The 22965-nt window shown below is 47.9% G+C and overlaps 1 protein-coding gene across 5 annotated transcripts in view; it reads right to left on the reverse strand.

The window, feature by feature from the left end:
* Nucleotides 1-206: 206 nt before the first annotated feature.
* The window catches only part of CRTC3 (CREB regulated transcription coactivator 3), a 1114890-nt gene continuing 1092131 nt past the window's right edge, over nt 207-22965 (reverse strand). For all 5 annotated transcript variants that reach the window (XM_085644305.1, XM_085644304.1, XM_085644303.1 and 2 more), the window contains one exon: nt 207-3491. In XM_085644305.1, coding sequence (XP_085500431.1) covers nt 3283-3491 — 209 coding nt within the window. In that variant the 3' untranslated portion in view covers nt 207-3282. The remainder of the gene's footprint in view (nt 3492-22965) is intronic.

Here is a 22965-nt window from a genome sequence, read left to right on the forward strand (position 1 = left end):
TCAGGTAAGCGTTAGCCAGGGTATCTATCAGTAAATAATCTGATAAGTTGTAGGAAAGCACAGGCCAATCAACACAGAAAATATGTGAGAAAAGAGCAATACGCATCTGAACGTCAAGACATTTTTCTGAAAATTTGTTTCCAAATGTCAGGTTTCATTTAACTTGAAAAATAAACAGTACAAGGAGATCCAAAATGATATTTTTTTTAAATGTATTTTTTTAGGAGCAATTTGGGAGCAGACAGCTCTCTTAGACATATCAATTAACAACGAAAGTCAAGACGGTCCAAGATAAATCGTTACTTATGGATCCACTGATCAACATATATGTTCAGTGCCTTTCGGAAGACACCAAAATGTTTGCTTGAAAAAAATGAAGAATCCCATCCACTATTGCTAAACTCTGGCTCACTGGCTGTGGATCACTGTGTTTACTGCCTCAGCCGGTCTTCCTCAAAAGCAATTCAATAAGTTAAAAGGTTGTATTTTGCAGTTGGCATTTTCTATTTTATTATAATAGGTTCCAGTCCTATGTATAGTATGGATAACTCACAAAAACAGTTTAAATGTCAGACAGAATATCCAAAGCACGATGTCGATTAAGAGAGTATTGGTCTCTGCAGTACCTTACCCTTAAGCTGGTGCAATGCAATGTACTTTGGTGAATAGTACTCAGGACGCAGACAAATGTGGTCCTAGGACCAAGAGGAGGTTACTAAGTATCCACACCAGTGTGGGGTCCAGGTCATTGTGCTGGAACATTACAAAATATTTGTGTGTGTCGGTCTTTATGGCACAATGTGTCAATGGGCAATCTGTGTACAAGTTAGAAGCAGAATCTGGGAAAGGAAAGGGATGCAATCTGAGGTATTTTGAAACATAAATGTGAATGTGTTGATCACAGGGGGAGGAGGGGCACCTTACTTTTTTACATGCTCATAGCAGCCCAACTGTTACTTTTTATGGTGGTGTATGACTCAGGGACCAATTAACGGTATAAAAAAAAAACGATTACAACATAGACATTTTAATTAAGCTTAAAACAGCAGTGATAACTGATAATCCAACATCAACTCCGACAATGCCTATTTGTTTAAAACTAGTGCTGTTGTAATATGTATCCTATCTGCAGTAATGGTGCTCTGATTTTATATTTTGATGGACACAGCCATTCCTTTTCCCAAATACAAGTATTTGCAATAACTGTTGTGATCTACACAACATTTCGCTCTTTAGGTTTTCTTAAAAAATCCTTCATATTTGAAAAGCTGTAGGCCTTATTCTTTCTGGGTCATACTGTAAGAAATATTGTCCCTTTCTGCTACATCACCATTGGTATCAATTTCCACTGAAGTGAACACTTATGAGTACAGAGTAAGGTTGTATTTAGATTACCTTTCTCTTACTTCTTGCTAATAATGCAATTTTCATGGCAAGCACCCATTTAAATATTCTCTCTGGTGCCTGCCTAACTGTGATGTTATGTATTAAATACTTTGGATAATGATACATTCCAATACATTGCATGCATGATCATGAAACAACTGAGGTAACTAATTTGTTTTAAAAAAAAGCTTCCAGCTCATTGTATTACTCTATGTTAATTTCTTCCTCAGTACCAACTTCAACATACACTAAGGTTAATACAGTTATTAATAATAGCTTATGAATCAGAGACAAAGACAGTTATTGTTGTCAGAAAGGAGAGAGCACATGATGATAAAGAAGAAGAGATCTCATCTAGGTCAAACTAATGGCGAAACTGGACATGCAATTTGCTCCCTTTTGTTGATCTAAATCAGAACATGGCACTGCTGTAGGGGAGATAACATTCTGGGCACACAGAAATTAACTTTCTTCAGTGTCTGGAATCAATCAGAAGCTCCACAAATTGAATTAGTCTAAAATGGAGACGGATAATTCAAAGCATGTCCGATAAGATACATTTGCCAATGTGGGGGCTCCATATTACTGAAATAAAAAAAATTGTAACTTTGGATGATGCAATATATTAAATACAAAGATTAGGAAACAATATAGCAAACGGGTGAAAAGGCTATCTTCTTTGGATTAATCCAAGGAAGATGATTGGAGGGTTAATGTATTATAGGAGCAGACAGTACAACAGATATGGTGTAAGAAAAGGCGTTGAACGTTTAGTATCAATTACATCCCCTTCACTAATGAGTCAAAACATTGAAACCCTGTCAATCTGATTTGGCATTAAACAATTCAATATCGTAAAGTATTGAAGGCCATACACAGATAATTCTCTTGCGTCTGGCTTTGAATTACACTACAGTATTTTGTTTTGCTGGAGTAAACAGCATGTAAAAATCACGACACTGAGCACCACAAGAGAAAAGAAAATGAAGGAATTAGAGCGAGAGATAAAGTCTAAAATGGCCTGGTGTTCCATAAAACTAGGCTTAGGAATCTCAAACAGTTTTGGACGGAAAGGAAATTGACACCAAGCACCCTGCCAATTTCCTCAACTATCTATGCTGTGCTTATCATAAGTTGAGGAGAGGTAGTGGTGAAAACAATTACCTTCACCAGAAAATGCGGTGTTTATACTCATTTAAGAATCAAAATTGGTATGAGCAAACTGATGGATGCTAAATGTACTTAAGTTGAAGAAAAAAGAAGACTGAACTAAGGCACAAAGTCTGAATAGAAATCTTTCCTTCCAGAAAGAAATGGGAAACAATATGCAGGGAATACAGGGCTAGCTGAACCATCTTTTGAATGCGAAACAATTTTTTACTGCATTACACCAGAAGGACATTCTCAATCCTTCATTGAGGTCAAAGGTTTTCATCTCAACAAATATAATAACTGGCCTTCATTGCATAACTGGCTCCGTCATACCCTTAGAAGTTTTCAAATTTACATCAGTAAGACCATCAACAGCCAAATAACGATAAACTGGCAGGTTTACAGGGTAACAGCTCCTGCAATTGTCTGGTTCGGATTAGTTACTCTATTGAAAGTATCTTAGGCTGTTGACAATCAGAAGTCACTTACAGTTGTGTTCAATATAATCGGTTGGGTAGAAATCAAAACTTGATCCTCTTGTTACCAGCTGTACCGATATAATAATCGGAATATATCTGAAAAGTCTTATTCCATTTTTGTTGCAGCACAGTTCCAGTAAAGACTGGCCTTCTTCATCCAACATATCATATCACTGTATTTCTTGTAGTTTCAGAGAGAGTCACACCTAACATTGCTGTAGCCAACAGTCTTATGGTTGAAAAATATTTATTTCTTGGTGCTTGTTCACAGCCTGTCTGACCGGAAAGTGTCCTCTATTGAGGGGTCAGGTAAAACCATATCAGGGTCACTCAGCATGCTGAGTCCATCTAGACTCAAGGGTTCAATTTTGAGCTCATCGTCCAGTTGAAATGAATTATCAGCATCAAAACCCATCTCTGAGACTCCAGCCAGTACGTTGCTTATGTCTTTTGGTAAACTGGCATTCGAATCATCTAACAAAGAGAAAAAGCGGTTTAATAAACATTAACATATGATACAATGTAAAGCTAGCAGGAAAATACTCAGTCATTAAAATTACATTTGAAAGTAGATTCTTTTCATAACCATGATTTCTTTTTCAAAGTAAAAAAATGCATTCTCACACAATATACTCAACAGTATTCATGTTTCGTAGCATACAACTTGTACTGCACATTTCGAGTTTCGGTCAGATGAACAAGTTACTTACTTTCAGTAACAAAGTATCTGTAAAAGACATATGTTAGTTATAGATTCCTTACCTTAGAATTTCCCCCAGGCGTAAGACTGGATCCGGAGAAATTTTCTCTTAGTAGTACCCTTGCGCGTCGGAGGGTGGCGTCAGTCGACTTCGCGTCTGCCATCGGCGTCGTGGTCACCGGGATGACACCCCTGCACGCTGATATCAGATCTGACACGACTTTCCACATCAGAAGCGCAGAGCCATGAAATACACTGACCACTGGTGCGCAACAACTAGGGTCCTGCAAGGGAGTCTCAATCCCTACAAGTCCGTTCACAGAGCGGGGAGGATGGGTGCGGCAGTAAAGAATCTATAACTAACATATGTCTCTTACAGATACATCGCTACCAAAGGTAAGTAACTAGTTCATCTGAAAGAGTCTGTTAGTTATAGATTTCTTACTTTAGAATAGATACCCCAGCAATACAAACCCCAAAGGAGGGTCTGCAAACTAAGTTCTCACCAGAATGTCCTGGAGGACTTAACGCGCAAAATAGCCGTCCCTCCGGACTTGGGTGTCCAGGCAGTAATGTCTGGTGAACGTGTTCAAGGACTGCCACATGGCTGCCTGACAGATGCCAAGAAGTGGAACTACACATGCCAATGCAGTGGTTGCTGCCGTAGCTCTAGTAGAATGAGCACATAGCCCCAAAGGACAACATATTGAGAGATGGTACGCTTTTGAACAGCCCGACCTTTCTTGGCACCTATTATCCACCTGAAAATCCTTTGTGCGATCAAGTTAGGACAGCACACCTTTAGGGTCCAGATGGTGGAGTCTCTCCTCCTCCTTGGAAGGGTGCAGAGGTGGGGAAAAAGTAGGCAAAGTGATTGTTTGTCCAATGTGAAAAGGTGTAATCACTTTAGGAAGGAATGAGGGCCTCGTCCTAAGCACCACTTTGTCCGGATGCACAGAGAAGAAAGGGGGCTTGGAAGATAGAGCCTGAACCTCACTCACCCTGTGAGCAGAAGTGATGGCAACAAGGAAGGCACTTTTCAGAGTGAGGCACCTGAGAGGACAGTTGTGAAGGGACTCAAAGGGATCACACATAAGAGAAGTTAAAACGAGGTTCAAGTCCCACTGGTGCATTATGGGAGAAAGATGAAAGATGAGTAATGCCCTTAAAAAATCTATGTACAATAGGGTACTTGAATAAAGAAGGCTGGTCTGGTAGCTGAAGAAAAGCAGAAGTAGCGGCAAGGTAGCCCTTAAGACAAAGGTCTTTGTCCTTCTTGGGCACCAGAAAGTAGCAGGAATAGCAACCACAACCTTCTTCTAGCGCAGGGACCCTCTCGATAGCCCCCTTGGCCAAGAGAGCTGAAACTTCCTGGCGGAGAAGCATCAAATGATCCTACGACATGCGATCAAAAGACGGTGGCATGGAGGGAGGGGTAGTCTGGAAGCGGAGAGAGTAGCCCCTTCAGATTATTGGCAAACCCACCTGTCTGAAGTGATGGATTGCCACTGGGGAAGGTGATTGCGAATGCTGCCGCCCACTAGCTGTTGATGGACCTGAAGGGTCGGACTAGGAAGGCTTAGAGGTTGCTGCAGGGGAGGAAAGGGTGGACTGGCCTGCCCATTCTCTCCTAGACCTGCAAGGTCACTGGGCCCACATCCGTGGACACGTAGAGCCTTGACAGCTTGCGTGGACCAGTGGCTAGACTGTGCCGGACATGGCTGGGTGCCCCTTCCGAGGCTAAGAAAGGGGCGAAAGGCATACTGGAGTGGACAAGACATCTCAGCGAGGCCCAAAGATCTGGCCATAGCCCGAGAATCTTTAAAGAGCTCCAGCCCCGAGCCCGCTTTGTCGCAAAAAGGCGGCGGCCATCAAAGGGCATTACTGAAGACTGGACATCCCTCGAAAAGCCAGACATCCTCAACCAGACGTAGCACCAAAGGGCTACTGACATGGCAATCGTTCTGCCTAGTGAATCAGAGGTATCCAGTCTACAATATATTGTGAATTTGGCTGCGTCTCTCCCATCCGTCACTGACTGGGAGAGAATGGCCCAGGCCTCCCCCAGACACTGAGGCAGCACTTGCGCAACCCAGATGGTATGAGAGTATTGGCACAAGAGACGCGCTATTCCCAGACCGCAGTGCAAATCTGGAGAAAGAGAACATGCGCTTCCCAAGGTGTTCCAGCTTCTTCGATTCCCTATCTTGGGGGGGAGGGGGCAGAAGGGAATGCGCCCTTGGACAAAGAGGCCTGGACCACCAGGCTCGCAGGGAAAGTGTGTTAGGTGAGGAAAACTGGGTCGCCCGGGGCCGGGCGGATGGTGGCAGTTGATCGTCCTTTCCATAGGAGCCCCTGTGCTGGGCTTGTACCAGGTGCCCAGAAGGACGTTAGTGAGGGCTTCATTGAAGGGCTATAGGGGTTTGGAGGAGGTGCCGCAGGTTGAAGCAACTCTGTCAGGAGGTTGGTCCTGACCGCCACTGAAGGGAGCTCAAGGCTCAAGACCTCGGCCGACCTTCTCACCACCACAGCGTATGACGCTCCCTCCTCCGTAGCCACGGTAGGGAGAGAAAGCATGCCAAGGTTTGGGAAGGTGTCCGGATCACTGGCGTCACGCAGGTCCGTCTCTTCCAGCTGGTCAACTAAAGGGCCCAGCGATCCCGCCCAATCCTCATCACCACCTTCTGGGCGATAGGGAGAGGAGTTGGCCTAATGGCTAGGACGCTCGACCTCGAATCTATGGGCAAATCACTTAATCTCCCTGTGCCTATGAAAAATGAATGTGTCCTCATGTAATGCAACTGGTGCTATGTAAAGCGCTCTGATACCTGATTCAGGTCAAGTTCACGCTATATAAAACTCTGTAAAATACGATAAAAAAAATAAGGGAACACCAGGGATGAACAGGGGAACAAAAGTACCCTCCGGAGTCCGGTTCGATGTCTACCGACGTTGGTCCGGCTCTGGGTCTATCTCAGGGGTGAGGATGGGGATGTTGTCGGCCGGGGGCATGGCCAGCACTGGGAACGTCGTTGCCAGGATTGGCATCGGGGAAGGTCGGGTAAGATCAACCGGTGTTGATCCAGATCTGGATCCGCGTGGCCCTCCAGCGCTGGGGCTGCTGGCATCGAAGGCCCAGGACCCCTGACCGGCTCCGAGGGGCACCGGAGGCACTCCGGCAGAGTCGGGCTTGACAAAGATACATTGAAGGGCTTCGTAAAACGTACGAAGTTAGGCAGGGGACGCTCCGGCTCATGGAAATGGGGGGAGGCACCAGAGACAGAGCCTTAGCGCACCAACGCTCCGGATCCCGCGTTGCATCACCAAATCAACAGGAAGAAGGTGAAGATGGCCGGTGTTTCTTTGCCTTCTTCCTTTGCTTTGACTTAACCGAGGATTTCGAAGACTTTGAATGCGATGAGGTGTGGGGCACCGGGAGCGGCCTCAAGTCCTTCCTCTTTAATAAGACCGGGAGCGACACAGATCTGACCTCCGATCCTTCAAGAGCTTTCGGGACCGCTCCCACAAAGACTTTAGATTTATGGCCCGGCAGTCGGAGCACAACGTCGCGCTCCAGACACCAAAGGCACACGAAGTGCGGGTCAATCACAGACATCAGCCTGTGGATGTCCTTGCAAGGCTAGAACCCGGTCCGACAGTGGAACATCCCTCGTGCACCAGTAGTCGAAGACTCAATAAAAGTCGAAAAAGGTTAGTCAAAAGTTGACTAAAGGGGTAGCTCTCTCTGGATCTGAGCTAGACGGGTGCATAAAAAGAAAGCACTGACGTCAGCGCGCAGGGGCGGCGTCTAAGCAGGCACTGCACATCCTCCCGGCGACCCGCGAAGCAGACGATGGACTCTGAGTCGACTGACGTCACCCACCGACGCGCAGGGGTACTGCTAAGAAACAATTTCGCCGGATCCAGTCTGATGCCTGGTTGAAATTCTAAGGTAAGGAATCTATAACTAACAGTCTCTTTCAGATAAAATAAACAAGCTCCACAATAAAATCTACAATAATGCATCAAAAAACAATAGCTACCCAGCTGGTACCTCTTTGTCCATACATTAAATCAATCAGGGTCATAGACGTTTGGGACTCTTACAACCTTATGGAAACTGAGAAATGATTCCACGCAGCTTTATAAAAAAGAAAAACACTTGAAGGTTAGAGTACATCACTTCAGTTTGCAATATGTGCAAATTGCCAGATACAAAATAAAAGTCTTGGACTGAGTCACGAATAGAAGATAAAAGTTGGTTATATGAATAAACATTTGAAATATTTATACTAGAGCATCCTAAGTAGCAACCTTTCAAATGGAGTCACGATGTTAATATGTGGAAATATATTACGAAGGGGATTTGCAAGATGCTGGTAGCCAAGCCCAATGTGTAATGTTCAATGCGCAAAGATAACCTTGCCCAAAGTGAATATATATTCTGAAACAGTCAAAAGACCAGTAGAAATTCAGTTTAGGAATATTAATGGTGGTCAAAAGATTTCTCAGTAAACATCTTTGAAGAACTGCAAAGGCTGCACACTGCCCCCTGCTCTCCTCCTCCTTCCCAGGATCACTTAATGGTGGCCACAGTGCAGATGTGTTGCTGGGAGTCAAAGACAAGCTTTCTGTGCCAGTCTGTGACCCATCAGCATCCAGAGTAAGGAATCCTGGCCCTCTTAACACCCACCGCTACCCTGCTGTGACTCTACAAGCTTTCAACCCCCAGCTGCCACTCACTGTGTTGCTGCGAGTTCTCATAACAATGAAGTAGCATTCTCCTGCGCTTCCTGCAAATTCTCATGCACCTCTTCCACACCCAACACTTGCCTCGCTCACTGTAACAGAACCATAATTTCACGCTCTCATCCTCACATGGGCAAACCACTATACAAAGCATTAAATTAGTCAATTGATGAATGGATTGGGCAATGTGTGAGTCTTTAAAGATTAGAGCTTGAACATAAGTTAATGTAATCACTAACTGTACATGTGAGAATTTATTTAGTATAAGTATAAGCAACAGCCATGGCATAAAGTGTTAGAAAGTAAAACAGGCCTTACGTAATGGGACTGGAAGGGCAGCTCATGTCACCGTACACCCAGCAGATACGGTTGGCACTGTGTAGTCCGGTATGAAAAAGTGAGTAATCACTCAGCACTTTCATGCATGCACCTTAAAACCCATTCACTCATCAAACACCATACCACAGAGATGTGGGACTTAATGCACCACCAAACCCACACCTGTAATTCCTAATGGAAATCGGTATGACCCCAGCAGCTGCCCCCTAACATCCCTAGAACCATACCCACAGGCTACAAGATTGCCAGGAATGACTGTCAGCACAAGCCCAGATGCAGAGTCAGCATCATCTTCAAGGGCGCCACCATCATGGGCACATCTCCCAGCAACAAGGAACACCTTGCGTTCAAACTGCACATGACAGCCAACTTCACGCTGAGAGGAACCCTCATCTACAGACCACCATGCACCAACTTCACTTGCGAGCACAATCACGGAGTTTGGGCACCATTCATCAACTCCAGCGCCTTCATCCTCCTTGGAGTTCTGAACTTCTACCTGCAAGACTGCGCTGGTCTGAACTCAAATGCTCTGCTAGAAAACCTCAGCCTCACTGAACACGTGACGGAGCGCACACATTCCATCGGATAACTCCTGGATCCATTTTTCACCTCCATCGACAACACTGTAGTCGACACGGCATCAGTGACCACTTAGACAGACTACATCCTGTCAGGTTCAGCATCCCCCATCCCGCACCACCACAGGCCAGCCAACACCTCACCTACCCTCTAAAACAAGAACGCCATCCCAGAGGGAGACCTGACCGCTGCTCTCTTTGCACACTGGTCTGAACACACCAGCAGCCTTCTGCTAACCATCAAAACCTTAAACAGCTGGATCACCGACTGCGCTGACACCTTGGCCCCCCTCAAGAGCAGCAAAACCACGAAATCCATACCACAAGCCAGCTGGTTTACAAAGAAACTGAGGATAACAAAGAGCCACTGCAAACAACTGCAACACAGATGGAGAATGAACCAAGACTTCATAGAAAAGAACACCTTCAAAATCCGCCCTGTGATGCGAACACCAACAGATCTGAAAAAAACAAGGGTACTGCACTTACAGACCACATTGGCGCCAGCACCAACAGCAGTAAATAGATTTTTGCCATTGTGAAAGACTTCACATCATTAGCTGAAACCTTCAAAAGCATCACCCCATCTAAAGACCTCTATAACAAGCTACCATAATTCTTCTGCAGCAAGACAAACTCTGTATACAGTAACTTTGACCCTCACCTGGGCCCTGCTGGCCTCGCAACTCGACTCCCCGTCGCAACTTAAGAGAAAGCCTTGACCTGGGGGGCGTGGCTTGGCTGCCGAGTGGAATGGCTGCCTGAAACCGCAGCTCCGCCGATCGAGCACAGAAATCCTTCAATTATTTGCTGTACTTGGGTGCGGGCTCGGACCTCCCCGCCTGAGACGGTAGACCGGGGTGTCTGCCCTGTGCACTGGCTGTTCTGACCCCGTCGGAGACGCGTGGGCGGAGAGCGGCCCGCAGGACGCACGGAGACGCGGCGGCCTACAACGGTCGCGGAAGCCGGGGCCTTGCGTGTGGAGGGCCCGAAACCTGACTGAGGGGTGCGGCGGGGGCTGTTCGATCGCCCCAGGAGTCGCGCGCCCCGCCGGATGTTCACCCCCTGCGGCTGAAACAGTGAGGCTGGGACAGCGGCGTCTGGTGTGGGGGAACACTGAAAGTGTACTGGAGGTGCGGCTAGGGGAGAGACCCGAACGCTCTGCGGCGCACTGGGAGCTAGCTGACTGCCGTGGACGGCGCGGAGGGCCCCGATGCTCGCGCTCGGCGAGCGCTGCTGGGCCCTGCTCTGGGAGCACGTGTTGCCGAACCTCATGGACTGAGACTTTGATTTGTTTCTTTCTATCGCCTGCCCCTGGAGTGCATACCGGTGAACAGTGGCAGGCCCGATCGGATAATTGCAGTGGCGGCCGTCTTCCCTGACGCCGTGGTGTGGCGGAGCTCTATGGTCGGAGGCCCCGGGGCGTCGATCGGAGAGTCGTGGTCGGCTGCCGTGCCTGCCCCGGCCATCCTGCAGTGCTGTTGAGGGCACGCTTAGGACCAGGGCCCCCCGGAGCGGTGGGGGTCGGGGCGCGGAGCAGTGAATCGATTGGCTCTGGCGCGGGATTGCTTGGCTTGCTCTCCCCTCCGGATGCTCGCTTAACCGGGGTGCGGGAGCGTTCCTGCGGTTGGCCTTCTCCGCTGTGCTGCGTTGACCTGGGATGCGGAAAGTTAACGGCTGCATGAGTGTCGGCCTGATCCGACGGTCTGTGCTGTGACTCCCCCCGCTTGGTCCGCTTCTCTGTGCCCGGTGGGTGCCCCGACACTGGGGGCACAGCCCTCTTACCTACCAATGAGGCCTAACCGCCCTGCTGCCCTCGACGAGACGCGGCAGCCGAAAATCACCTTCGACAAGTCCAAGCAGAAGCCGCCGGACCCAGACCCAGACCACCGTGAGGTTGAGTCTTCTAGAGCAGACCGGAGTGGTGCTCAGGATGTAGACATTAAAGCCATGTTTCAGGAATTGAAAACAAGTTTACATGGCATTGATGGCAAAATGGATGCGCTGGCGGCCCGCATGGACGGTATCACGTCTCGCATGGACAAACAAGAAGGAAGAGTGGAATCGCTAGAAACACGTGTGGCCGACACGGAGGAAAATCAGACCGGCCTTGCCGGCCAACTGCGGGGCATGGATAAGATCCTGAAACTCATACAACAGAAAAATGAGGATTTGGAAGCGCGCTCGAGGCTCAACAACGTCCGCATCACGGGTGTGGCGGAAACGACGGACATAACAAACATGGAGCTTTTTGTTGAACACATGCTTAAGGATCTGTTTGGGTCGGGTTTGTCTTCGATGTTCCTGGTCGAGAGGGCTCACAGATCCTTGGGGCCCAGGCCTAAACCAGGTGCACCGCCCCGGCCTATTATTGCACGAATCTTAAATTATAGGGACCGGGACGTGATCTTACGGATGGCAAGAGACATGACAGACTTGCAATACAAGGGCAACCACATTGCATTATATCCGGACTACACGATGCAGGTTCAGGCCGCTCGAAGGGAATTTTTGCCGGCGAAGAAACTCTTTCAACAGGCGGGCACCAAATACTCCCTCATCTACCCTGCAAAACTCCGGGTCCAAGGTCCCGGTAAACCGTCCTTCTTTGTTGACGCGAAGGCGGCTCTGAAATATGCCAAACAACTGGTAAAGGACCAAAAGACTCAGGCACCTGCAGATGACCCGGACCAGCGGGACAGGCTAAGTGATGTTGAATGACCGTTCATGTATGCTTCTTGTTAAGTCGCTGGGTATCGCCTGTCCGCACCGGGCTGGGCCATAGTGAATGTTGAATTCCCTGGAGGATCAATTTCAGATGCTGGAAGGGAGCTAAGTAGGACTGCGGGATCGGGGGGGGGGTCCTTGAGCTGGTACACTAGGCCCGCGCTCGATCGCCCTGTCATGAGTACAGGGCTTGTGGGTGGCCAACCTGCGTACCTCAAGGGATGATTCCCATTCACCGTTCACATCTAAGGACTGTAGTTACAGTTGTCGTAGTTGGGAGGGAGACCTGGGAGGTCATTGCACAACCTGATTGGGGGGTTGGAGCGGGTGGGGTTGGGGTTTGGTGTTGGTTGGGGGATTTTGTTGAGTTCTATTTAAGTTTCAGAGCTGGGTCAGAGGAGGCGAAAACTGCTATTGAATCGCACATTGTGCACTGTACGCTGCCATGTCGACAGTCACACAGCAAGAGATGTTCTGGCATTTGCCGGGCAGGATGCCCGGATGGTCGGGTGGGATGTGTGCTGTCTATCAGAGAAGGGTTGCCGGTAGTGACGCAACGAGGAACAGGTCCATGGCCTGATCGAGTTTTATTTCAATGCTCGTCGCCGTGCTGGTGTTCCCCACCTTGTCGGCGGGCTTCCAGACTGCTGAAGCATGGCCGCCCCCATATGTTGAGACCCGCTGGGCTGGTAATGCTTGCTTTGCGTTTCGGCATAAAGTGGCCGGGTGCCTGGGGGGCTGGTATATGTCTGAAGCTTGCCCGAACTTTGTTAACACGCCTGGTGCTGTGAATAGCATAAAGTGTATTACCTGGAATGTACGGGGTATGAATGACAGACGCAAAGTGAGACTGATACAGGCCTTCCTAATTAGAAAAGGTGCGGACATTTGCCTTCTGCAAGAGACGCACCTGACGGCCAACGCTGCGCAGCTGCTCAGGCATAATCGATGGGGTGAGGTAGTCCACGCTCACTATTCTAACTACTCCAGAGGGGTGGCGATACTCATCAGAAAGGGGCTTCACTGGAGGACGCATGAGGAAATCAGGGACACGGGGGGCAGGTATGTTCTGTTGGTTGGTTCGCTGTGCGGCGCGAGAGTGATTCTGGTGAATGTATATGGCCCGAATGACGATAATCCAGAGTTCTACGAGGAATTGTGGCATAGGGTGCGGACCTGTGGTCCGGCAGCGATATTGTGGGGAGGTGACTATAATGTGGTACTGTCAGATACTAAAGATAGGCAGGGCACAACTCGGGAACATCACCCCAGGGCGTCGGAGGCGCTTGGCTACATTATGCAGGAGGCAGGGCTGGTGGACTCCTGGAGGACACTGCACCCTGAGGCCCGCGCCGGTACGTGTATTACAGCTCATCGTGCGGCCTGGTCCAGATTGGACTTCTGGCTGCTGTCCAGAGATTTGCACTCATCGGTGTTAGAGGTGACTCACATGCCGTGGTCTCTTTCTGATCATGCCCGGTGTGCTTGACGCTATCCACGCCGCCGCAGTACATTCAGCCGTTTAGTTGGAGGTTGCCCTCCCGTGCGCTGCGCGACCAGGTCTTCCAGCATTCTTTGCGGGAAAGACTGGAGGAATACTTCGCGCTTAACGAGGGCTCAGTAGCTTCATCTGGCGTGCTCTGGGAGGCCTGTAAGGCAGTAACCAGGGGTCATTGCATGGCGCTAAAAACTGGGGTCCTGCGCTCCATAAGAGATACCCTGAGAAAGATGGAATCTGAACTTGCCCAGCTTGAAGCTGCGATGATGGCGGCCCCTTCTGGTGGGGCGAGTGCAGCCTTCAGGACGAAACTGACCATGTATCAAGAGGAGGCGGAAAGGGAGGTCGCGTTCTTGTCCAAGGAGTCTCAGGCCAGACGTTATGGCGAGGGTGATCGTGCTGGACGAACACTAGCCAACATGCTGCGCCCGCCACGTGGGTCGGAGCATATTTTGGAGCTACATGGGTCTGGGGGTGAAGTGATTCGAGACCCTCCGGCTAAACTGACAGTAATGACAGATTACTATAAGGTCTTGTATACCTCTAAGGTGACACCTGACGACACTATTATTAGTGACTACCTGGACACCATAGCACTAGCGTGGTTCAGTAATAATGCCCGACAATATATGGACCTACCCTTCACGCAGGAGGACATTCGAGCGGTGATAGCCGCTATGCCACTCAGCAAGGCACCAGGCCCCGACGGGCTGACGGCGGCCTTCTACAAGGAATATGCAGACCTACTTGTCCCGCGATTGCACAGAGTTTTTGAGGAAGCGATGGAGCTGGGCATCCTCCCTCCCTCGATGCGAGAGGCCCTTATCATCACTCTGCTTAAACCTGGCAAAAATCCTGTAAACCCGGACTCATATCGCCCACTCTCGCTAATTAATCTTGACGCCAAAATTTACGCGAAATTACTCGCTGACCGTCTGAAATTTATGCTGCCGCAGATAGCGTTGTCCGATCATTCGGGATTTGAAATGGGGAGGTCCACTTCCCACAATCTGAGAGTACTGTTTGGGCTCCTGCATTATTTGGATCCCAAGGTGCAGGCCGCGGCCGCATTGCTTGACGCCACTAAGGCGTTCGACTCATTAGAGTGGAAATTCCTACGGGCGTTATTCACTCGCATGGGTTTTAGCCCCTCCTTTGCCAGGCGTATTGGAATACTCTATAATGACCCGACGGCTAGGGTGCGGGTTAATGGTCAGACGTCTGCCCCGATCCCCATAACCAGAGGGACTCGGCAGGGCTGCCCCTTGTCACCATTGCTGTTCGCCATTGCGACGGAGCCGCTGGCGGCCCGTTTGCGCCAACATCACACTCATCACAGTATCGCCTTCACGTCGCGTGGCCTGCTGGTGTCTATGTACGCCGCCGACATAACCATATATATGTTGAATCCATCGGAAAACTTTGACCCACTGATGCGTGAGATGACAAGATACAGTGGCCTCACGGGTATCGATATCAACTGGTCGAAGTCGGCGATGTTCCCGCTGACGGACGGTACGAGTCAATGCCATATGGAATTCCCGATTGACTGGGTCACTGATGAGATTAAATACCTGGGCATACGGTTTAGCCGATCGGTGCAGGACATATGGCTGGCCAATTTTGGGGTGGCCGTGGAATGGCTGGAGTGTAAGGTGAGGCGCTGGAAGGCGCTGCCGCTATCTCTGATGGGCCGCATAGCAATTGCTAAAATGGTGGTCGTTCCTAAGTTTCTTTACTTATTCGTAAACATCCCCGTGCCACTCACTAAGTCGTTCTTCCGCCGGCTCCGCTCCGCCTTGATTGAACTGGTCTGGGCGGGTAAGCAGCCCAGAGTGGCCTGGAACCTTCTCACACTCCCCTTCCGTCAGGGAGGACTCGCGGCCCCGGACATGGAGCTATATGCGTACAGTGCTCAGGCCCAATACCTGCACTACTGGCAGCACCCGATCCCTTACCAGCCGCACGTGGCTATCGAGATGGACGTTGCGGCCCCCTGCCCCCTTCGCGCAGCGGTGTATCAGAGATACAGACGCTCCCGGATGACATTGATACTGTTGAAATGGTACGCTGGGCCTGGTCAAGCATTGCCAAACGTGCGGGCGTTGCTGATTTATATGCGCCGAGTATGCCCCTTGCGGATAATCCACTATTGGGGCCATTGACGGACGCGGCGGTGGTGCGGCGGGCGCAGGCCTGCGGTCTGAGGGTGGCGGGAGACTTGTACCCGGACGATACCTTCCTTACAGTGCGGGATGTGGCGGCAGCACCGGAACCGACGGCCTCGGAGCTTCTTCTCTACTATCAACTGCGGTCTGCCTGCAAGGGCAGGTACCCTATGTTTCCAGATGCTCCGCCGACGCTTGCGGCCTTGGAGGACGTACTCTCGAATTCCTCCGCGCGCAAACTGATCACACGTATCTATAGAGCTACTCAAAACACAGCTCCGGTTGTGCACACTGACTCCAGATCCTCGTGGGAATATGAAGCGGGTATATCTATTACCGAGAAACAGTGGGAGTACTGTTGCTCCCAACTTGAAAACCTATCCCTTAATTATAGGCTGCGGTTGGTGCACTTCAACTATCTGCACCGGACTTACCGTACGCCCATACAACTGTGTAGGATGGGACTACGGTCTGATGCGAACTGTTGGAGATGCGGTTGAGAAGGAGGCCACGTTCTATCACCTCGTATGGGTGTGTGGTCCCATACGCGACTTCTGGATTGCAGTCTTCAATACCGTAGGGCAGATTGTGGGGGTGGAACTGGAGCCGGACCCACTTGTGGCCCTCTTGGGATTCGTTAGAAATGTGCCTAAGGCCTCACGTAGGCTGGTGGCCCTTTTGCTATTACTTGCTAAGCGTCAAGTAGCGCTGCACTGGAAGAAGACGATGCCGCCGAAAGTGGCGGCCTGGATAAGAGCGGCGGTGTACTGTAGGGAGCAACTGACTTCATTCTGGGACCAGCTGCCACAGCGCTCGAGGCCTGTAGATATATGGCAGCCACTGGTGGATTGGTTGGCTAGGACGACAGCGTTGGAAGATGACTAGGGGGTCTGATTGTGACTTTGGTGACGTGGCGAGGTTGGAGTTTGACTGTGGTGCGCTGTACGTGGTGATCCGCCTGACATAAGTGATCTGGGGTTTGGGGCTCGCTTTCTGTGGGGGGTTGTCAGTCGATTGCGTTGTCTGGGTGTGCTGTGGGCGCAGCGGTGAGACGATTACGACATTTCGACCATTCAGTGTTTGCTTCCTTTCGACTCTGGCTCTCTGTTAGTTTTGTTTTGTGTGGTTCATTGCAAAATATTGTACTGCTGTTCAAATGTACGACCTCAAATGCTTGGGCGGAGTACCGCCTCGCAAAATAGCTGCCTGCCTCCGGGTTGTTGGCTGAATAGCAGTGTACTCTTCGATGGCTTAATAAAGGTTTTGGAAAACAAAAAAAAATAAAAGAGAAAGCCTTGACCTCATGGCACGCTATCACCATGGATGAAACTGGTGCCACTATCAGGTCTATCCACTCCAGCGCTCCATAAGACGCCAGGCCCTAATTACACCTTCACCAGAAACCACCAACTCATCAGCGAAGCACTCACACAGATCCTTAACGCTTCCATCTCTTCAGCCATCTTCTTGAATACTTGGAAACACGCTACTGTTCTCCCACTCCTCAAGAAACCCACCTACACTTGCCAACTACAGACTGAATGCCTTACTGCCATACCCAGTTAATGTCTTGGAGAAACTCATCAAGAGACACCTTACTGACCACCTCAGCAACAACTCCTCAGCGCTATACACTCCAGCTTAAGAATCAACCACAGCACAGAAAGAATTCTCATCACCACCACAGATTACATTTACATGTCCCTGGATAGTGAAGGCCCCCCTCATCCAACTAGAGGTCTCTGCAGTATGTGACACGGTCTCCCACCCCATCCTCATCCGACACCTACACAAGACTGAAATGCAAGAACTCGGTCTCCTATGGATTTGCTCATTCCAGACTGGAAGAACACAAGCAGTCAGCCTGGCTCCTTACTCTCCAGACACATATAATCTCATCTCTGAAGTTACACAAGTTTCGTCCCTTAGCCCGCCCTTCTTCAACGCATCACATGAAACCTCTGGCCAGTGTCATCCGCACCCACTACATTGAAGTCCTCTCCTGAGCCGATGATACGCAACTCATACTCTCCCTTTCAAATAAGACTTCCAGCGCAACAGAAATCGTGCAACTGTCTCAAACTCAAAACCAAGAAGACAGAAGTTGTGATCTTTGACAAGAACGCCTCACCATGGGTCTTAACCTGGTGGCCGAATGAACCAGGACCCAGTACCCATGCCAGGGACCTCTGGATCATCATAGATAGTAAACTAGACATGACCGCGCAAGTCAAAGCAGTAACAGCATCCTGCTTCGACATCCTGAAGATGCTGAAGAAAATCTTCAAATGGCTCCTGAGCAACACCCACAAGACCATCACACACACACTTGTCAGTGGCAATGTGTACTAAGCACACATCCACTACACTGAAATCAGCAAGCAACTCACCAGGAGACTACAATCCATCCAGATCTCGGCAGCCAGAATCAACCTCAACCTCCCATGTAGCACTCACATCATTATGCACCTCAAGAAGTTCCACTGGCTCCCAATACACAAACGCGAACAGTTTAAACTACTCACTAACACCTTCAAAACATTACATAACCTATACCTCAATGGTCACATCACCTTTTACAAACCTTCCAGGCATCCCCACTTGGCCGAACTCCTACTTACAAAAATCCCAAGCATACACAGAACCTGATCTGGAAATCAGACCTTCTACACCGCTCCTAAATTGTGGAACGACCTTCCACTACATATGGAAGACTCCTCCTCTCTTCTTGAATTCTGCAAGAAACTGAAGATCTGTATCTTAGAAAAAAGGCGAGGCTAGACTCCTATCTGATCAGAGCAAAGATACCCTCCAGTGTGACAGTGCGATTTACAAATACACATTAAATAACATAGTAACTCCTATGGAATGAGCTTTGTCCAATTTGGGAAGGTAATAGATTAGGGTCTTGTAGAACTAAAGATATGAAAGATAAACTAGTTAATGTGAAACAGCATACATATTGGTGCCCTCCAATCTAGGGAAGTTTTATCTTCAGTGTGCAATGAACGAAGAACCTAAAACTCTCTTTAAGGGCAGACTTCAAGATTTTCTTCAGAATCATTCCAATGTGATTAAATAAATTCCATCAAGAACCAACCATCTTTGTTCAAATGGGAATCTGCAATTTAACTTTACATAAAGAAAACATTAACAGGCACATGCATCAACAAAGACTTTTGCGATTCCTTAATTGCGATTTTTAAGGAATCGCATTTAAGGAATTGCAAAAACCTATGCATGTAGGAATCGCTATAAAATAGCGTTTCCTACACATTCCTTAATTGCGACTCGCAAATTGCGAGTCGCAATTAAGGAATGCCGTCCCATTCATTCCTATGGGCCTCCAGGCCCATAGGAATGAATTGCAGATTGCATGAGCAATTTGCGAGTACCAGTAGGTACTCGCAAATTGCTCATGCAATTTCAAGGGTGCAAGGGTGTCAAAATGACACCCTATTGCACCCCTGAAATTGATCTGTGCACATATGTTGCACACACACATGCTCTAAGGGCATGTGTGTGTGCAACATGAAACTTTGAAAAATGCACACAAAAGTGCATTTTTCAAAGTTTTTGCAAATTACCATGAAGTTCAACTTCATGGTAATTTGCTCCCCCTATTAGCGAAATCGCTATTTTTTTTACTTTAATGCATTGCATTTAAGGAATCTCAATTTGGGATTCCTTAAATGCAATCGCAATTTAAGTAATTGCAATTTAGAGATTCCTTAAATTGCGATTTTTGCATTTGGGATGATGCATCCCAAATGCAAAAATACCGGTCGCAAAGGGGCAGATTCTGAGAATCTGCCCGTTTGCGACCGGTTTTTCCTTTGATGCATGTGCCTGATAGTGCTTATAACCCTAGTTCTTCATGGGTATCACATTAGGTTTATACATTTCATACAATTTCTAATGATGTGTGGAATACCAGAAGAATGTTTTTAATAAAAAGAGCTCTAACCAAAAATATTGGTTACAAATATTTTTCTTCTTTTAGGGACAGCATAGAATTATATTTTAGTTTAAGAAGACTGTCTTAATGCCTTTTATTAAACAACTATTGGCACAGCCAATAGTTGCTGCTTATGCAAGACCTATTGCCATTGGTAAAGTTTTTTAGACGCGCTGCACAGCAGCAGCCTTCAACAATGGACTGTGGGAGGAGGGGTGTGGGGTTTGGAAAGGTACATGAGGGAGAGGCAGAATTGTGGTACATCCACTGTATATACTCCCTGAATGTGCATGTACTCGCTGAATGTCTTGTAAAGCGCATTGCTACCAAAAGGCCTTCCAGTGTTAGAACATTCATCATACAGACGTAATCGTCAGAATGTTAGTTGTCAAAGAGCCATGTTTTCATTGACTTGCGAAAGGAGAGCTTGCATGACAGCTAGCAAAGGTCAAAGGGGAGAACATTCCACAGCATGGGAATTAGGTTGGAAAAAGAGTGTCACCCCAGCAGGCTCTACTGTATTTGAGGACCTATAACAGATTGGCTGTGAAGATCTCTAGGACCCTCCAGGGTTATAAGGAATAACAGGTGATCTCAAAAGAGCGGCCCTTTCTTGTGTAGAGACCTATGCAGAATGCATAAGACTTTTAATTAGACCCACTCCTCAACTGGGAGCCAATGAAAGTCCCTCAAGGCCACTTTTGCAGATTGATGTCGGGGAAGATTCATCAGGAACCGGGCAGCGGCGTTCTGGGATGTCTGGGACCTCTTTGTCACATACCGAGGAGAGCCCAGATAAAGAACGTTGCCCTAATCAAGGTGGGAGATGACGAGAGCCGGAACAATTATTCTCCTGGCTACGAAAGGAAGGAGGTTTAGACCTTTCTTAGTAGTCTCAAGAGGCCGATGCAGTTAGCTGCAAGTGTTTTTTTTCTTGGTGCTCCATCATTAGACCTGAATCTAACCACCTTCCAAAGCTCGTCATTACTGCTTTTGGACTTGGCAACTTATTTAAGCAGTCAGGCACACAAGAGAGAAATCTTTGTTTAAAGTTGTTACCCAGAAACATGACCTCAGTCTTGTCTTCATTAAGCTTCAATATACAATTGGCCATCCATCTGGCCACATCCTGAAGACACGGGACAAGACTGAGGTGAGTAGAGCTTGGATCAGGGGAGACAGAAATACCCAACTGGATGTCATCGGCATAAGAAGCCAATGGTAACACAAATGAGCAGACAATTTCAGACAGAGGATACAAGGTTGAAAAGGGTGGGATTAAAGGAAGACCTGAGGTGCCCCAGAGCACAGAGGGAGAGTGTGGGAATACCAGAGATTATTCAGCCCCTGGAAGGTTCTGTCCTTCAGAAAAGAAGAAAGCCAGTTCAGGGCATGGCCGATGACACCTACTTTGGATATCCTGTGGATAACTATTGCATGGTCTACCGTTTCAAAGGCCACGCTGAGGTCTAATAGAATGATGGCTGCTGAGCCGCCTTCATCCAACAGGTTGAAGTTCCTTGACTACAGCCAGAAAAGCTATTTCTGTGCTGTGGTCTTACTCCCTTTTGAGTGGGACAGAAGATTTAATCGGACTCAAGATTGGCAGAAAGATGTTTGTCGACATGCTTTTCCAGAAGCTTTTGAGGCACCAGGTTACAATGAGATTGGCCTGAGGTAGCTGGGGCAAAGGGGATCGAGTCCAGGTGTTTTTTTTAAGCGAGGCTTAACCACCGCATGTTTCCATTGCAGGGGAACCTTCCCTTTGGAAAGGGAAGAGTACAATAGCTCCACTAATGTTGGGGCAAAGCTATCTGACCCTTGATGGAGGGTATGTAAAGGGGCAGGGTCAAGCGAGGAACCTGATTTAATTGCCTTTTAAAGGTCAGTGAGAAGGCTCTCCATAAGATCGGGAAATGCCTTGGGAGTCCCTTCCGACTGCACTAGAAGATTTTCACTGCCTAAAGGTTCCTCAGCAACAGAACTGGCAGGAAATGAAGTGTAGATGTTAAGGATTGTATTATGAAAGAAGGAGGCCAAGTCATTGCTACATTCAACTGACGTTTCTAAGGTAGATCCAACAAATTGAGGTTCAGTGATGTCCTTAAAAATCTGAAAGAGGCACTACAGAGACATGCACTCTGAGTGTGCACACCAGAACTAAAATAAAAAGTACCTCCAAGGGCCTGCAACTAGAGGAAAGACACTGGCAGCAGGCAGGAAACTGCAACTAATCCATGCTCCATGTCAGGGCCAGAAATGTGAAGCCCAGGTGGAAACGGGAACCACAGGAAGCCGAGAACCAATAAGAAGCAAGGAAACCAGAGCAACATGCAAGCCAACCAATGGGAAGTAAGAGGGGGCTTTATCCCCTTTTAAGTATTTTTTTGTTCACAAGAAGTTTCTAAGGACAGCTCATGATCTGCAAGCACTGTTCATGCTTGGAACAATGGAAACAGACAGATGGGAGGCCCTCTGAAAAAAAATGGTGAGAGGACTGTAAGCCAGAAAAACTGTACTGTTCTACACAGTCCCACAATGCACTGCAATGTCTGCCTCACTTCCTTGTTACTGACAGTTCAGAGAAAAAATTTATTTCGATGAGCAGCCTTCTGTATTAACCGGATGCAGTGTTTTTATTTATGATTGAATTGAAGAAACCCATGATGTATTACAATCAAATAACTTTCCACCTTTTAGCCTTAGTGAATAGATCTTCACATTATTTGTAATCTTAAACTTTAAGATCTCATAGGTCTCATGTTTGGGCCTTAAATTGGATAATAAAAGGATGTACATGCAATGTTAATGGCAGCTTCTACAGGCCACCATGAAGTTAATCACAAGACAAAACTTTATGAAGTTCACTCCATAAAAAAAAACTTAAGGTAAGGAACAAATATGTCTGAAATAAATGTAACGGACATAAACAAAAACAAAACACTGCCATAACAAAGGAAACCCTTTTGTTTAAAATAAAAACCATACTAATGGTGACAAGTCAAGTTGATGGCTGTATTTCTCTAGACATACATCATTATGGGAGTTATGACTTCCCTAACATGCCCTTCAGAGGCAAGTATGATTGGTTGAGGTAAGCACCTCTAATGCATAACGGTAGGATGAGAGCACAACCAGAGGTGTAAAGCACCCAGTTATGGAATCTAAATCAGACTCTGTGATCACAATTCTAGGAGAACTGAGGAATCCATCTAAAAAAATCATAAA

Source organism: Triturus cristatus, chromosome 3_1 (assembly GCF_964204655.1).
Source record: "Triturus cristatus chromosome 3_1, aTriCri1.1, whole genome shotgun sequence".
Classification (NCBI taxonomy): Eukaryota; Metazoa; Chordata; class Amphibia; order Caudata; family Salamandridae; genus Triturus; species Triturus cristatus.